Genomic DNA, 18,821 nt, shown 5'->3' on the forward strand with positions numbered 1-18,821 from the left:
CAAAAGGGTGATTTCCAAAGACGGGAAAGACTGGGATATGATGCTTCCCTATTTGATGTTTGCCATACGAGAGGTGCCACAGGCATCCACGGGGTTTTCGCCTTTTGAATTGTTATACGGGCGACATCCCCGGGGATTGTTGGACCTGGCAAAAGAAACCTGGGAGCAGGAGCCCACCCCCCATAAAAGTGTGATTGAACACATTTTGGGTATGCAGAACCGCATAAGCGCGGTCATGCCAATTGTGAAGGAGCATTTACAGGAGGCTCAGGCCGCGCAAAGCAGCCGCTACAATAGACAAGCCACCGTGCGGACCTTTAATCCCGGGGATCGGGTGTTGGTATTGATTCCCACGGCAGAGAGTAAATTCCTGGCTCAGTGGCAAGGCCCCTACGAGATAAAGGAAAGAGTCGGGGTGGTTAACTATAAAGTGTTGCAGCCCGGTAGGCGGAAACCTGAACAAATATACCATGTCAACCTATTAAAACCTTGGCAGGAACGGGAAAACCTGATGGCTGTTTTTTCCCCACCTCCCTCCTCTTCGGGTCGTTCACATCCGGCTCCAGCGACCTCCGGAGAGGACGAACCGGAAGTAAGGATTGGAGAAGCCCTCACCAAGACACAGAGGCGAGAGGCCAGACGGTTGGTTCAGCAGAACCCCGATGTCTTCTCCGAGCTGCCCGGTAGGACCAGTCTGATACGACATGATATTGTCACCGAGCCCCACCTGAAGGTACGCCTGAAGTCATACCGGGTACCGGAGGCTCGACGACAAGCCATATCAGAGGAAGTAAAGTCAATGTTACGCCTGGGGGTCATCGAAAAATCCCGGAGTGAATGGGCTAGTCCGATTGTCCTAATACCAAAACCCGATGGCTCCTTAAGGTTCTGCAATGACTTTAGGAGATTGAACGAAATATCCAAGTTTGATCTCTACCCCATGCCCCGGGTGGATGAGCTGATTGATAGGCTGGGACAGGCGCGATATTTTACCACGCTCGACCTGACCAAGGGGTACTGGCAGGTGCCACTAACGGAGTCCGCCAAGGAGAAAACCGCTTTTGTTACGCCGGAGGGTCTCTTCCACTATGTTGTCTTGCCTTTTGGGTTACATGGCGCTCCGGCCACGTTCCAGAGGTTGATGGACTTAGTGCTGGAACCCCACCAGGCGTATGCATCAGCGTACCTTGATGACATCATTATTTACAGCTCTGAGTGGCAGACCCACTTGGAACAGGTACAAGCGGTGGTAGACGCGCTTCGAACAGCCGGATTGACAGCCAATCCCAAGAAATGTGCGTTGGGACTCACAGAAGCCCGCTACTTGGGCTACGTAATAGGCCAAGGAGTGATTAAGCCCCAAATTAACAAAGTTGAGGCGATCCAGAAGTGGCCTAGACCCCTGACCACGAAGCAGGTTAGGGCCTTCCTGGGTATCGTGGGGTACTACAGGAGGTTTGTAAAAGATTTTGCGGGACTATCAGCCCCCTTGACGGACCTTCTCAAAGGCAAGAAGTCCGTCATGGTGCACTGGACTCCGCAGGCCGAGGACTCCTTCCGGGCCCTGAAGGGGGTCCTGTGCGGACAGCCCGTTCTTGTAAACCCTGATTTCCGGAAAGAGTTCATAGTACAGACTGACGCCTCGGAGGTCGGCCTGGGGGCAGTGCTGTCTCAGGTGGTTCAGGGGGTGGAACACCCCGTCACCTTCTTAAGTAGGAAGCTCACCCCTCCCGAGCGGAATTATAGCGTAGTGGAGAAGGAGTGCCTGGCGATCAAGTGGGCCTTGGAGTCCCTACGCTATTACCTGCTGGGACGTCAGTTTCGCTTGGTGACGGATCACTCTCCACTGGTCTGGATGAGGTCCGCCAAGGAACGGAATGCCCGGGTTACCCGGTGGTTCCTTTCTCTGCAGAACTTCCGGTTTACGGTTGAACACCGGGCCGGTAGGTTGCAGGGCAATGCCGATGCCTTGTCCCGCGGCCCGTGTTTGATGGCAGGAGTTCAACCCCGTACGCTTGAACTGAGGGGGGGGGTATGTGAGACTGTGACCGGGGTTATCTATGACGGCCGGTATGTCTCGCCCCGGTTGTGCTCACTCTATGATAATCCACTATAGGGTTAATGCTGTTTTCCCTACAGGCTGAAGGGAGGGATAAATAGATTCAGGAACAAGGGCAGGTGTGCCGGGTGTGAGGGAGTGATCACATCTCCCTGAGTTCTCTGCCGGAAAGGCACATATGGACTATTATGGACTTTTTCTTTGAGAATAAACTGTGTGCTGTGAACCTTGGTGCCTGGATCCTGTGTCTTCTGCAGCGCAGCCGACGACGCTACCTCACAGTATGTATATATATATATATATGTATGTATATATATATATATATATATATATATATATATGTATGTATATATATATATATATATATATATATATACAGACACACATACAAACCCTTCATGCTACAGGTCACACACACTACACACTATCTGTATGTTACATACACACATACGGTATGTGTTGTATGTGTAGCACCCCTGTAGCCGTCAGGGAGCTACAAGGTTCTGCCCCCTAGGGTCCTGGAAGACCAGTGACGGTCACACACAAACACTCCAGGTGATCCCAGTTTTTCCCCAACAATCCCCCATACAATGGTGCAAAGCTAGGGTCGGACCAATGGATGGCCGTCTAGAGGTGGGGCCAGTCCAGTCCACTAGTTGACCAAGTGGGAGGGACAGACAGTGGACAGTCAGTCTGAGTAGTCAGAGGAGTCGAGCAGTGAAGGTGGACGTGAGGAGACGCACTGACTAGGAGTGAACAGTAACTTGGTGCCCAGGAGGGTAGTTGCCGGTGGAGAACAGTGGAGTACTCTCGGAACTACGCACCAACGGGGTACAGAATCCTAGATTAGGCAGAAGCTCCAGGCAGGCCTGATAACACCTGCACAGCAAGGGGACCATCAAAGACCTTGCTGACTTTAAAAATCTGAGACTCAGTAGCAAAGGGAAAACCGGGGACAGGACCAGAGACTCCAACCCCACATGGTTCACGCTATCGTCATATGGACAGCAGTGGAAAAACCACTGGACGGGGACCCCCAGTTGCACTACGCCACTTGGACCCACCAACCAGAGACAGGTGCAGGGGAAAAAGGCACCAGATTACTACACTGGCCCTGGGACAAAGGGGACCTGAAGGTGAAACCAGCCAGCCTCGGGTGGTCAGTTACAACCAGAAAATGATTTAAGAACTAGTCACACTGAACCCCTTGTGGGGACTACCTTTTTCCGACACCCATCATTACACCTACCCTCTGGGGCCCGGCCCTGTTTGCGGAGGGTCTAATATCCAGGCTGCCATTAACACCAGCCCCAGTAGCGGACATTGTGCAGCGGCGGCTCCATCTACATAGCTGCAACACCACAAGTGGCGTCACGTGTGAACACTATTCTAATCCCCTGTAAATATTTCCCCTTTACAAAAAGGGCCCAGGGCACGGGACCGAGCAACGGCCACCAAAGTGACATTCCCCAGATATACACTGACCGGGACCGAGTAGCCCATAACCCTAAGCATCACATATGTTATATAGACAAATCATGCACACACAGACTCCATGCTACAGACTTTGTATGTTACATAGACCAATCCTTCACACACACACACACACACACACACACACACTGACTCCATGATACACACATTGGATGTTACATACACAATAGAAACAATGCACAATCCATGCTACATACAGTGTGCTTTACACATGTTACACATGTGCACAAAAATCATGTTACACACATATGTTGGGGGGCGGCACGGGGCAGTTGTAGTCGTGGTTGGTTCCAGTGCCTTCACTTTTATTTGCACTTGATTCATTTTCCCTTTTACATCAAAAGTACGCTTTGCAAAGTCAATTAGTCATTCCAGTCTTCAGTCCCATCCCACCCATAGGGATTTTAGTTCCTTAAAACTATTGGGACCGCCATGGGGGACTCCACTATTCTCATCACCCTCTTACACTTACATACAACATAGAGGACACACCAGACTTTCTTCTCCTCTTCAGTTCCTTTATATTCCCACAGGGAGACGGACACATGTCAATGATGTCACCAAAGATCCTTCTACAATTTTAAGTATGGAAATTTCACCAAAAATGTGGTAATTTCATTATCAGTGCACCTTCTTGGCTGGTAAGGGCTGGAGGCTCTTTTGAGGATGGGGTCCATGGGCAATTGTCTTATCCCTCCACCCCAAAATGTTGGCTCTGCATTTAATGTGTATGGAAGGAGGAGTATATAGTAAGGAAAAACATGGAAAACAATAGATGGCAATGTAAAGTCTGTATTTATTCAATATAAGTAAAGGCAGATCTGACACCGTTACCACATATACACTAAAACATGATTTGTAAAAAGAGTAAAGAACACCTAATATACATTTATTACTTTTTTTCATAAAGGTTGACACGATGGATCAGCTCAGAAGAATAGCTCAGATGAGGCTGGTAGAATATGATTACAGACCAGAATTTGCAACTATGATGGGAATTGACGCTCTTCATGAAACAGGTTATATTTATATTTTCTTTTAACATTGTTTTTATTTATAAGAATTTTCGAGCATTTATGGCTTTAGTTTTAAATATTGTATGTGTTTTGAGAAATTAGTATTACATCAAATATAGAACATATAAAAGAAATTCAACCTTCTCAGAGATACTTTTATAAATGATTTTTGTGTCTCAGATTGGAAGCGAAAGAACAGATGTAAGACCTAAGGAAAAGAAAGACATGAAATACAATGTCAGATAAAAAAACATATCTAAAGCCCAGTCACACTAAACAACTTACCAGCGATCCCAACAACGATCCAACCTGATAGGGATCGCTGGTAAGTTGCCTGGAGGTCGCTGGTGAGATGTCACACTAAACAACGCTCCAGCGATCCCACCAGCAACCTGACCTGGCAGGGATCGCTGGAGCGTCGCTACACAAGTTCCTGGTGAGCTCACCAGCAACCAGTGACCAGCCCCCAGCCAGCAGCGCCGCGTGGAAGCGATGCTGTGCTTGGTAACTAAGGTAAATATCGGGTAACCAACACGATATTTACTTTGGTTACCAGCGCACACCGCTTAGCGCTGGCTTCCCTGCACACCTAGCCACAGTACACATCGGGTTAATTACCCGATGTGTAGTCTGCTACGTGTGCAGGCAGCAGGAGCCGGCTTCTGCGGAGGCTGGTAACCACGGTAAACATCGGGTAACCAAGAAGCCCTTACCTTGGTTACCCGATATTTACCTTCGTTACCAGCGTCCCCGCGCTCACACTGCCAGTGCCGGCTCCCTGCTCCCTGCACACACACGTTTGTGACGCACATCCGGCCTCGTTTCACATATCGTAGCGTGTAACACAAATGTGTGACGGGGCGTTACTGACTTTGTGCGACAAGGGCAACAAATTGTGCGGCACGGGCAAACGATGGGTGCGGGTGTGATCGCACGAGATATTGACACGTGTAATGCAGCCTTAAGACACTGGCTATGTGATTCTACCCAGGTATATGTTATTCTGAAGCACTGTGGTGTTTCAGAGTAAACATATTTTGAAAACACAGTGGGGGACCATGGCTCTTGGCCTATACAGTATATCTTAGACAGATGCTCTAGGCTACTAGCTTTACTCTACCCTGCAGCAGTTGACTGACACTCCCTGGGTGTACATGGGAAGAAACCTGTCAGTCAAAGCGATCTGGAGAGGGAGAAGCTGGCCAGTACTTGCCTCAGACTAGTCAGCCAAAATGAAAACCCATCTCTGGACCATGCAAAGTATGGTGACTATGAACACCATAGCGTTTCAGAGTAAAAAATACCTGGCTGGAATCAAACAACCATTGTCCGATTCATGCTGCTGCCTGAATTTGATGGCAGGTCCCTTTTTATAAAGCTTGATGTAAAAAAATTATTTATGAGCGTAAAAAATAATTATTAGTCATTTATAGCACCAAAATGGAGAAATATCCTTAAAAAGGATAAAAGTGTGAAATAGCACATAGAGCTGTCTATTGTAATTGTAAAATATATGCACTGAATAGAACACAAAGAAGAAAATCTCACCTTTTGTAGTTGTGCAACTTCTTGGCACAACTTCTTGAAAAGAGTGATATAATATTGGCCATCAGACTATATGCCGCCAATTCAGCCGATTCTTTGTTCCTTGCCAAACAAGATCCCCGGGTAATCAATATTACAGTTAGGTTAAAAAACATTGACCAAATCTAGCGCTCCGATTTGGACATACCCACTTACCCAGGGTGCGTTCAAATCAGAGTGCCAGATATGTCCATTGTTTTTTTCTAACTTTACTGCATTTGTCATTTATTATATTGTGCAGTTTAAATATTTGAGCATTAGAATACCTATGACACCATTGTTACAGAAACATATTTGTAAAATTGAGGGCTATGCTACAAATATAATTGTCTGCACAACTTTTTGTTGCCAAAGGATTGCTGCTGGATCTATTTTAACGGATGATTACTGGACATGTGATCTTAGCCTTTAAATATTCATATTAACATCACTGACACAAATGTCTACCGGTACTTGTGGGCCTTATCCCATAGTATGGCATGCAGTCCAAGATGGGTAACTTATTTTTCTGTAATGTAGATATCTATGTAGTCCTCATGCTAGAATCTTTATTAACTCCAGCAGGCCTCCTATGAAGTTATGATAGCGTAAATGTCCAGTTGCGGACTTTCTAAAGCATCATTTCAGCAACGTTACATTTATTTAAGTATATCTACTATTTATTCATAGTTCTGAACATTCAGTCTGCCATAGATGACAACTCTAGGTGGTCCCCTTGATACTAAGTTATCAGAACTTCAGTTTAGATGTATGACATAACAATGTATGTTCTCCCCATGCTTGTGTGGGTTTCCTCCGGGTGATCCGGTTTCCTCCCACACTCCAAAGCTGAAGTGATAGAGAATTTAGATCTAATGGGGACAGTGATGATCACGTCTATAAAGCGCTGTGGAATATGATGTTGCTATGTAAGTATAATAAATGAATAACCATCATATAAATTATATTTCTTACAGGTATAATTGCTCAAGAAGTGAGAAATGTTTTACCACATGCTGTTAGAGAGACAGGCAATATTACATGCGAAAATGGAGAGACAATAGAAAACCTTCTCATGGTAGATAAGGTAAATATAGTTCTATGTATATACTGAGATACTAAATGTATATTCATTAATACATTTTGACAACTCAGGGGCCTGAGTTTTTGCCTAGGTGGTTGGTATATAAAATACTGGCACTCCAACACAGTGGGATATGTTCAGCTATATTCTTCACATATCCCACTAAAAGGTTAGGCTGTATTTGAAGGGGTTGTTCCAAAATAAAAACATATCACCTAGCCACAGTATCGGTGATACTTAGTGATCCCAGAGAGGTTAACTATTGGCATACCCAGTGATTAGCCCATTAATAGGCTCTGAATATCTCAATCTCTATGCACCTAAAGGCCCCGTCACACTAAGCAACATCGCTAGCAACATCGTTGCTAACGAACAACTTTTGTGACGTTGCTAGCGATGGTGCTGTGTGTGACATCCAGCAACAACCTGGCCCCTGCTGTGAGGTCGTTGGTTGTTGCTGAAAGTCCTGGGCCATTTTTTAGTTGTTGCTGTCCCGCTGTGAAGCACAGATCGCTGTGTGTGACAGCGAGACAGCAACAATTAAATGTGCAGGCAGCAGGAGCCGGCTTCTGCGGAGGCTGGTAACCAATGTAAACATCGGGTAACCAAGAAGCCCTGTCCTTGGTTACCCGATATTTACCTTTGTTACCAGCCTCCGCCGCTCTCACTGTCAGTGCCGACTCCTGCTCTGTGCACATGTAGCTGCAGCACACATCGGGTTAATTAACCCGATGTGTGCTGTAACTAGGAGAGCAAGGAGCCAGCGCTAAGCATTGTGCGCTGCTCCCTGCTCTGTGCACATGTAGCTGCAGCACACATCGGGTTAATTAACCCGATGTGTGCTGTAACTAGGAGAGCAGGGAGCCAGCGCTCAGTGTGCGCTGCTCCCTGCTCTCTGCACGTGTAGCTCCGTGCGGTGGTAACCAAGGTAAATATCGGGTTGGTTACCCGATATTTACCTTAGTTACCAAGCGCAGCATCTTCCACGCGGCGCTGGGGGCTGGTCACTGGTTGCTGGTGAGCTCACCAGCAACTTGTGTAGCGACGCTCCAGCGATCCCTGCCAGGTCAGGTTGCTGGTGGGATCGCTGGAGCGTCGCAGTGTGACATCTCACCAGCAACCTCCTAGCAACTTACCAGCGATCCCTATCGTTGTTGGGATCGCTGGTAAGTTGCTTAGTGTGACTGGACCTTTACAGTGAATGAATGGGATAGCAGCACACATTGCACTCTCTTTACACAAGGCTTTAAGAGCGTCCACATAATGTGCCATACATAATGTGCCGTTCTTTAACTTGATAATGATTAAACACCATATATTTAAGGGGATAGGTCTGGGATTTAACACCTCCCCCCCACTATTGTAAATTGAGCTGCAATCCAGTAGGAGCAGGTCTGAGTCCTGGCTATTCTGCAGCCAATACTTTGGGGAGAAGACGAAAGCAGTTTATTTCCACTTCATTCTTATATTTCACCAATTTCCTGGAGGTCAATGAGTGCTATGTAGTGTACCCTGAAGTATTTGTATTGCAGATGCTTCTTTAGTTTCTGGTGACCATATGATCGCTAAATTTCTGGCAGAGCTGTTGAGTCCTAGTAGACCCAGATGAGCGCTGCCAGTTGTTTATGGCACAGTAATGCACTGTAACTGGGTCTTTTATGGTCCATATGATGAATTGGGGGACAAATTTTATATATATATATATATATATATATATATATATATATACAAAAATCATTTGAAAAAATGTAAATAAAAAATGTAGTAAAAAATAAAAGCATTCACTGCAATCCTCGCTCACCCCAAAGTAAAAAAAAAAAAAGACATTTATTTCATATTAAAATATATTTTCTTTGATGCTACATTGGGGAACACGGGAAGCATGGGTTAAGTCTGCTACCAACAATGAGGCTGACACTAACAATTAACTAAAACAGTCAGCTTCTCCCCAGTAAACTATATCTAGCGTGCTAGCACTAAAGCGGGCTTTACACACAGCGACATCACTAGCGATATCGCTGGTGAAAGCACCTGCCCCCGTCGGTTGTGCGTCACGGGCAAATCGTGGGACCATATCAATTAAGTCCTCCAAACCATTTCACCAGGTATATACAGACTGCCTAGATCATTTAGTAACAAATAACGCTAAATATAGCATATGATAAGTGATACTCACAGAGACCATAAAATCCACGTCCTGCAACCCCGGGGAGTTGAACAGAATTGAACATGGAGCCTGGACATCCCAATGCCTAGCAACAGAATCAAGCTTCTTCAGAACAGTTAAGTATGTACTGTAAAGCCCGCTACACACGCTTCAATATATCTCACAATCTGTCGTTGGGGTCAAGTTGTAAGTGACGCACATCCGGCATCGTTTGTGAGGTATCTGCGTGTGACATCTACTTGCGATCAGGATTGAACGCAAAACCGTTGATCGCAAACACATCGTATCATTCTCTAGAATTGAGCGTTTTGTTGCACGAACCTAGTCAATTGTAACGTGTGACATCCCTCATACGATTTTGGTGTCTGATGCTATGTGCGCAGGTGTGCGCTCTGCACCGCAGCTTAAAAAAGGTCCGCTTCAGAGCGCAGCTGAAAAGCTGCGTTCTGAAGCGCCTCACAATGTCTGTCAGTCACTAATCTCTGTCAGTCGGTCACTATCTCTGTCCCTCACTCTCTGTCCATGTCAGTCTATCCCCCTCTCTCATATACTCACCGATCCCCGATCCCCGGCGCTGCACGGCGTTCACACTGCTCCAGCGGCTTTTACTGTTTTGAAAAAGCCGGCCGCCCATTAAACAATCTCGTATTCCCTGCTTTACCCGCCCACCGGCGCCTATGATTGGTTACAGTGAGACACGCCCCCACGCTGAGTGACAGGTGTCACACTGCACCCAATCACAGCAGCCAGTGGGCGTGTCTATACTGTGTAGTGAAATAAATAATTAAATAATTAAAAAAAACGGCGTGCAGTCCCCCCCAATTTTAAAACCAGCCAGATAAAGCCATACGGCTGAAGGCTGGTATTCTCAGGATGGGGAGCTCCACGTTATGGGGAGCCCCCCAGCCTAACAATATCAGCCAACAGCCGCCCAGAATTGCCGCATACATTATATGCGACAGTTCTGGGACTGTACCCGGCTCTTCCCGATTTGCCCTGGTGCGTTGGCAAATCGGGGTAATAAGGAGTTATTGGCAGCCCATAGCTGCCAATAAGTCCTAGATTAATCATGTCAGGCGTCTATGAGACACCCTCCATGATTAATCTGTAAATTACAGTAAATAAACACACACACCCGAAAAAATCCTTTATTAGAAATAAAAACACAAACATATACCCTGGTTCACCACTTTAATCAGCCCCAAAAAGCCCTCCTTGTCCGGCGTACTCCAGGATGCTCCAGCGTCGCTTCCAGCGCTGCTGCATGGAGGTGACCGGAGCTGCAGCAGACACAGCCGCTCCGGTCACCTCCACGCAGGTAATGAAGACAGCCGCGCGATCAGCTGCTGTCACTGAGGTTACCCGCTGTCACTGGATCCAGCGGTGGCCGCGGGTAACCTCAGTGACAGCTCAGCTGATCGCGCTACTCACCTCAGTTGCTGCGTGGAGGTGATAGGAGCGGCGGTGGCGTGGCAGCAGTTGCAGAGTCCCAGCATCAAGAATCTAGCCTTGTGCCCAAGGTATTTTTCATTGCAGGTCGTGTCCCTCCACTTCACTCTTCTGCTTCCTTCATCCCTTACCTGTATGATACTATCATCAAGCATCCTTGTTACTCAGAGAATTTGGAGTCTACAGTGGCTACAGTTAATTTTGGTTACCTTGTCGCCCTTTGGATGGATTCTCAAAAGAATGAAGTCTCCTCAGGTCCCACCGCAATGCCTACATTTTCTGGGGATGAGATTTGATACACTCCATGTCTTTCTTCCTAAGGAAAAGAGATATGACCTTCAGTCCGACATCTGGTTCTTGAGATGACCAATGAGAAGCATCTTCCATTTCTGCATGAGCATCCAAGGCAAGATGTTGGCGGCTTTCCAGATGTTTCCTTTCATTCAGATTCATTTCAGACCCTTGCAGAATTCCTTTCTGACTTGTTGGGATAGGCTGAATCTCTCCCTGAATAGGCCTGTCTGCCTACCATTCCACTTCTATTAGTATCTCAGATGGTGATTAACATTGTCCCTCTTATTTCAGGGTTGCTCCTTCCGCCCTACCCAGTGGAAAATTCTGATGACAAATGCCAGTCTCCTCAAAAGCTGCTAGAGATAAGGAAACAAAAGGCGCAAATAGGGTCTTACCCGGTAATAACCGTTTAGGAAGTAAAAGTAAAAACACTCACCTGATGAGGTTGTGCAAGTCACAACCCCTAGTAAGGCATGTGAGTGTCAGCGTAGTTCCAAGCAGCGGCCCCGTAGTGATCGTGGTAAAAATTTTTATATATGAATACACATATATGAGAAACGGGTTTGTGCCGCGCTAAAGAACACTGTATCCAAGGTATTTACTTAAAAATCTCTTTCTTTATTACAGTTCCAACGCGTTTCAGAGACATAAACCGTCTCCTTCCTCAGGGAAAAAGAGAAAATGTCTGGACAGAAAGAGATTTTTAAGTAAATACCTTGGATACAGTGTTCTTTAGCGCGGCACAAACCCGTTTCTCATATATGTGTATTCATATATAAAAATTTTTACCACAGTCTCCTCAAAAGGGGAGCAATCTTCCATCAGTTCTTTGTTCAGATGTCATGAAACAGAGTGTCATTGATCTAAATGATCCATATGCCCAAAGTAGACAACTGGGCCACAGATTTTTTTAAACCGTGAAGGGAAGTGATGAATAAATAGTAATTATTTGTGTTCGGATTTTTTGTAACAAATCCCAAAGTACTATTCTGGTATTCATCACGAAAAACGTACCTAATGCAAGTTAATGGGGAACCCAATCATTTTTCTTGTTGTAACGAATACTGGCAGAGTACTCGGTATTCGGTAAGCATTATCCAAACAAAAATAGTTGCTATTCGCCCACCTCCAGGGAAAGGTTATCCACAGCAGAGTGATTACTTCATCAGGAAGTCTTTAGCTAGATCTGTTTTCATTGGGGCACTCCACATGTCAATCTACAGGCATCCAGACTAAACTGCAAAGGTGCTGAGGTGGTCTCAAGAATCAGTTGGTGACAAGGTCTCAAGATTAGTTTTTCGGCCAGATCTGGAGATCCACTGGCAGTCGAGGTCGACGTGTTGCCTATCCCTTGGTAACAGGTAACTCTCCAATACCTGTTTCCTCCTCTGCCTTTTCTACCAAGCCTTCTCAAGGAGATCAAGGCCCAGGGGATTCCCATCAGACAGATTGTGTTAGACAGACATTGAAGATTCAGGTATGCGGAAGTGGTCAAACTTCTTGTAGATGTCCATTGGATTCAACTTAGCAATCCAGATCATCTTTAACAGAGTCTGCTCTGCCATCAGAGTACATGGTCACTCAATTTAATGGCATGGCTATTGAATCAACAATACTGAGGCATCAGGCCTGTAGGGTCTAGTCATCCAGAGTATGATCAGGGCATGAAAGCTCTCATCACTTTGTATCTACCATTGTACTTGGAATGCCTACTTTCATTGGTGTAAAAACAGCAACATTGTACCATATCCTTTTCCTTGCTGGAACTTCTTTCATTTTTTTTGCAGTCAGGTTTAGAGTTGAAACTGAGCTTAGTTTCCTCTGGGCCAGGTTTCTGACTCCGGCATTGTTTCAAAGTGATCCTTTGAGCCAATTAGAGACACTTTGCCATTTATTTATTTTACTCACTTAAATAATGTTATTAATTTCACAGTGCTTTACAGACATGATCATCACTGTCCTAATGGAGCTCACAATCTAAATTCCCTATCAGTATATCTTTGGAGTGTGGGAGGAAACTGGAGTACCCAGAGGAAACCCATGCAAACACGGGGAGAATATACAAACTCCTTGCAGATGTTATCTCTTCTATGTGGAGGCTTTTCTTATAGTAATTTTCTTCATCAGGTTGGTTGCTGGCTCCCCTCTCATGTTGCGCTCATCACAACCTGCACCAGGAAAAGGTGGTGTTGTGGCCAGTCCGTCTTTTCTCACTAAGGTGGTTTTGGTGTTCCACTTTAATGAGGTCATTATTCTTCCTTCCTTCTGTCCTTTGCCCACTCATTGTACTGAGAGAGCCTCGTACAAGCTGGATGTCGTTAGATTTGTGTGGCACTACTTGTCAGCCACCTATCCATTCAGACGTTTGGATTCTTAGTTTGTCATTCCAGAGGGCTTGCTGATTTAAATGTAACCATTGCTTGTGTCGCGAGCGGAGGGGCCGCGCTCGCTACGCTCGGGTCCGCTGCTGCTGCTCAGTGGCTCGAGCGGTGGGCCGGACCTGGGGACTCGAGCAGCGCTCCTCGCCCACGAGTGAAAAGGGGGTGGTTTGTTTTGGGAGATAGTTCGTGACGCCACCCACGGGTCGTGGTGATTATGGGCACCACCGCTGCTGGTGACGGGGATCCTGGGAGAGATGGTAGGGAGCAGCTAGGATGTTGTCCCCTCCGTGGGTAGGGGTTGGTGATCCCGGGGCCCGGATGGTGATACGGGGAGGTTGGATGGCCGGGGTGCAGGGTTGCAGGGGCAGAGCGGCGCGGTGCCGGATGGCACTGTTGTACTCACTCAGAAACAGATGCACAGAGTCTCTGGTAAACCAAACGGCTGGATGGACGGGTCCTGCAGCCGGCTGCAGTGTTTGTGCTCTCCCCGGACGGCTGATGATGGCTGTCTTTCCTTGCATCTTGTTAGAATGTTCTGACTCCTGTGGTTGCCCACCGGTAGTTCGCTCCCCGGCGTATAGGTACCGAAGGAGCCCGTTTTGCCCGCAAGCTCTGGCCCTTGGATCTCTAGCCTATGGCGGTGGCTGTGTATCCTCACGGTGTGGACTGTTGCCTTCTGTCGGGTCTTGGTTGTTAGGAAACCCCTGGGGTTCCGGTCACACTCGGATTTGACCGTTGTTGGCGGCTCCAAGCCTAGTCGGGGTCCGATGGCCCTGCCTTTGTGCTTAGCTTCACTCCAGTCCCTGGTTCGGTACCGGTGGGTCACCGCCCGACCCCGGTCCTACGGTTCCGCAGAGATCCACTAACTCCTGCAGACGGCCACCACTGTCTGCCAACCTTGCTGTCAGTGCCTGGGCTCCGACCGAGACACTTGAAGTTTCTACTCCTCACACTTTCACCTCCAAAACGAATCTGACACTTTTCCCGCCTCCAGACCTGTCAACTCCTCGGTGGGTGTGGCCAACCGCCTGGCTCTGCCCCACCTGGTGTGGACATCAGGCCCTGGAGGGAGGCAACAAGGGTTTTTGTTTGACTGGTGTGACTATCCAGGGGAGGGGGTGTGTGTGGTGTTATGTTTGTGACTACGTGGCTAGTCCAGGGCGTCATATTCCCCCTTGGTGAAATGCAGACCGTCCGCGGGCTGCCTGTCCATCACCGGTTTTATTTTTCTGCAAAATATAATTTAACATGTAAAGCATATTTTTAGTTCTTCCCTTACGGGAGGCATGGCACTTTAACGTTGCAAAACATATAAAAACATTTTTAATAATAACGGACGGGTTCATGTTCATCCGCTTCCCCACCCAAGTAACCTAAACCTTGATGCTGCCCCTAAGAAATGGGCAGCACCCCTCTTCCCCAGTCCGGAAGCAGGAACTCGGTTCCAGGTCTCCCAAGCGGGAACGGGTACAGTATCTCGCACCCGGCTGTCACTTCAGGGGACCCCAGGGGCCAGACCGTCCAGGGGGGCCCCTGACCCCCGGAGGATGGCCACCGGTCCTGGTGGTGGCCGGACCCCAGCCTACTCTGCTGCGGGTCCTTCCTCCAATCTCCCTCTCCGGAGGCGGTAACGGAAAACAGCCCAACAACTTATTTACAAGGCCACAAATTCGTGGTTGGCCTGCAAGTTCTCAGCCTTGTCTCTTAAAGGGCTAGCGGAAAGACATAGAGTCCCTACGGGGACAACTTGTTGGCAACGGCCGGTATAATCAGCTTGTTGAAAATCAGGTTACAAACTCGGATGATTGGTGTTCATTCATTCAGCTATTTAGAAACAGGAACAAAGTACTGAGGGTCCCAACGGGGACAACTGGGTTGCAACGGAGGACCGCTGCCACTATTTGAGGTCGCCGTCGTCATATGCTTCCTCTGGATCCATCTTGGGACTGTACGGCGGAGGAGGTGACCGGGGCTGCTCGGGATCACTGCGGCTCACCCTTCTCTGGACATCCAGGGCGAACCAGCCTCTCTCTCCCAGGTGGCAGGTGTATGTGACCAACTCACCCGCACGTAGGTCACGCTCCGGATGTCCCAGGGGCAGCTGGCTGTGCACATCTCGCCGGGAGAAGAACGCCTCGACCCCCAGGCTTGGCTCATAAATAAACCCCCATCCACGCCGGAGGCAGAACTGCCGGACTTGGCCTTCGAAGGTCGGGCCCCGTGCTTCGGGAGGGGCTTTTCAGAGAGCGTCCTTTGCCTCGCTAGTGCGTGCCAACGTAGCAGCCTTTTCCTTCTCCCGGGCCTCTATTTCCCGGCCCATCGGGTTCGGCTGCCGCTCTCAATATGGCGGCTCCTTTAGCGCAGGGGTCGGGCCCAGCAGGCACCCCCCAATGCGGGCCACGACCGGCACCATCTGGGTTGGGGAGCACCGTTGTGTCGCGGCCTGCATTGCTGCCCTGCAGCGGCAACCCTCCGCAGCCTCAGCCGACAACAAATGGCTGAATGGACGGGTCTTGCAGCCGGCTGCAGTGTTTGTGCTCTCCCCGGATGGCTGATGGTGGCTGTCTTTCCCTGCACCTTGTTAGAATATTCTGACTCCTGTGGTTGCCCACCAGTAGTCTGCTCCTCAGCGTATAGGTACCAAAGGAGCCCGTTTTGCCCGCAGGCTCTGGCCCTTGGATCTCTAGCCTATGGCGGTGGCTGTGTATCCACACGGTGTGGACTGTTGCCTTCTGTCGGGTCTTGGTTGTTAGGAAACCCCTGGGGTTCCGGTCACACTCGGATTTGACCGTTGTTGGCTGCTCCAAGCCTAGTCGGGGTCCGATGGCCCTGCCTTTGTGCTTAGCTTCACTCCACTCCCTGGTTCTGTACTGGCGCGTCACCGCCCGACCCCGGTCCTACGGTTCCGCAGAGATCCACTAACTCCTGCAGATGGCCACCACCATCTGCCAACCTTGCTGTCAGTGCCTGGGCTCCGACCCAGACACTAGCAGTTTCTACTCCTCACACTTCCACCTCCAAAACGAATCTGACACTTTTCCCGCCTCCAGACCTGTGAACTCCTCGGTGGGTGTGGCCAACCGCCTGGCTCTGCCCCACCTGGTGTGGAAATCAGGCCCTGGAGGGAGGCAACAAGGTTTTTTGTTTGACTGGTGTGACTATCCAGGGGAGGGGGTGTGTGTAGTGTTATGTCTGTGACTACCTGGCTAGTCCAGGGCGTCACACTTGTTAGATTTATTTGGCCATATTTGTAGCATATAGGGTGAAGGCCAGATTTTTCTCTCGAGGTGGTTTTACTTTTCTATTTTTCTTTCATTCTTTTGCTTCTCCTACTGATTTCTCATTTTCAACTTGCTTAACTGTTCACAAAAAAATAATATTGACCAGGGGTGCCAAACCTTTTGCATGGCACTGGATCTACAAAATTATAATAAACTGGAGAGTTTATGTATATATATGTTCACATTACATGGTCATTTATATATGTATACATAACCCAGCACTAAAAGAAATATATAACCTGTCCTGCAATTTATCCTCCTATGGATAGGTTATAAATATCCGATCTGTATGAATAAGTCATCAATATCAGATCTCTATGAAGGACTTATTATGGAGTGTCAAGAAGGAAAGCTCAAACATGGGACCCCTACTCAATACAAAGAAGACAAAGATAATGACTACTGCCAGGTATGATCCGGAGACGTTTGAGATGGACGGTAACTAACTGGACATTGTAAAAGACTTCAACCTACTCATATGACTGATCACTCAAGATGCAGTGATGACACCGGAAGTCAGTAGGAGAATAGCTATGGACAAATCAGCAAGTCACTGGATAAGGTCTTCAAGTAGAGGAACATTTGACGGCTCGTACATAGTCTGTAGTCTGGTCTTTTTTGTAGTAACATATAGATAGGAAGCCTGGATAATAAAGAAACAAAACAGAAGAAAATTCAACGCCTTCAAAATGTGGTGCTGGAGAAAGATGTTATTAATACCAAAAATGGCAAGAAGAACAAACAAATCAATTTTGGAAGAATTCAAGCCAGACATTTCACTCAAAGCAAGGATCACCAAATGACGACTTGCATCATTTGGACACATCATATAAAGAGAGCAATCTTTGAAGAAGGACATCATGGTCAAAAAAATAGAAGGAACAGAGCAAAGAAGATCAGCAACCTGATGGCTTGATACTATCAAGATAATGGTGGAAAAGACCCTGGTGAACCTATCTAGGCTAACATAAGATTGATATTCCTACAGAGCGTTTATCCATAAAGTCACTATGGCTCGAGATCAAGCTAAAGGCAGTTAAAAAATAATAATAAATAAATAATTAATTATATAAAAATGGAAGCAAAGATGCCAGTGTAAAGTGAGCCTAATAAAAAGGAGATTTAGTCAAAGGTGTAGATTGGAGGAGAGACCCAGGGCATTTGCTAAGTGTCAGAGGAGTATTTAGATTCAGAGAGAGGGCTGTACATTTTACCTTTTCTATCTTTAAGTTAGGTCTCCTCACCTTGTTGGCAACAGAAATAACAATAGCAGAAAAATGTGCATCTTTCATCCATGTCTATAGCTGACCACAAAGATGTTACGGTGTAAGCCTTGTAATGGTCTGTAGACCACCTCCCTGCAATAGAAAGCAGCGACATACCAAAGTGTTTGTCACTCATTCTTCTTTCTTTTGTTAGGATCAAATCTTCATGGAAAACGTGGGCGCTGTAAAACAGCTCTGTAAACTGACAAATAACCTTGAAATGAGGATTGAGGAGCTTGAACTGTGGAACCAAAAGCTTGCCAAATTAAAACGAATAAGCAGCTTAAAACAAACCACCAGTGAAAGGTCTACTTCAAGGTTAGAGAGCATTCATTGGCGTCTTACTGAAACAAAATGCATGGATTATTCATGGATTATTATTACTTGAAATAATTAAAAATAGTTGTAAAATATTATGCAAATTGTCAAAATGCAATACATACTGTGGGATATTATCATTACTCTATGGAGAATAACTGAATGTAACGTAGTGTCTAGCACAGGGGTGGGCAATTAATTTACCCATGGGGCCGCATGAGAAGTTGGGATGGTTTTAGAGGGCCAGACTAATATAATTAACTCGGTTCTACAATATATATATATATATATATATATATATATATATATACGGTGTATATATATATATATATACACACACACACACACACGCATATATACTGTGTGTGTATATAATATATATATACATACACGCAATGTATACATACATACACACACAATCCCCATATACTACATCACTACACCCACCAC

At 46.9% G+C, this 18,821-nt stretch overlaps 1 protein-coding gene across 2 annotated transcripts in view; it reads left to right on the top strand.

Moving 5' to 3' along the window:
• MYRFL (myelin regulatory factor like) overlaps nt 1-18,821 on the top strand; it is a 335,757-nt gene that overhangs the window by 181,518 nt on the left and 135,418 nt on the right. For both annotated transcript variants that reach the window (XM_075344883.1, XM_075344884.1), the window contains 3 exons: nt 4,464-4,572; nt 7,110-7,219; nt 18,208-18,371. In XM_075344883.1, coding sequence (XP_075200998.1) covers nt 4,464-4,572; nt 7,110-7,219; nt 18,208-18,371 — 383 coding nt within the window. The remainder of the gene's footprint in view (nt 1-4,463; nt 4,573-7,109; nt 7,220-18,207; nt 18,372-18,821) is intronic.

Source organism: Anomaloglossus baeobatrachus, chromosome 4 (genome assembly GCF_048569485.1).
Source record: "Anomaloglossus baeobatrachus isolate aAnoBae1 chromosome 4, aAnoBae1.hap1, whole genome shotgun sequence".
In the NCBI taxonomy this organism is placed as follows: Eukaryota; Metazoa; Chordata; class Amphibia; order Anura; family Aromobatidae; genus Anomaloglossus; species Anomaloglossus baeobatrachus.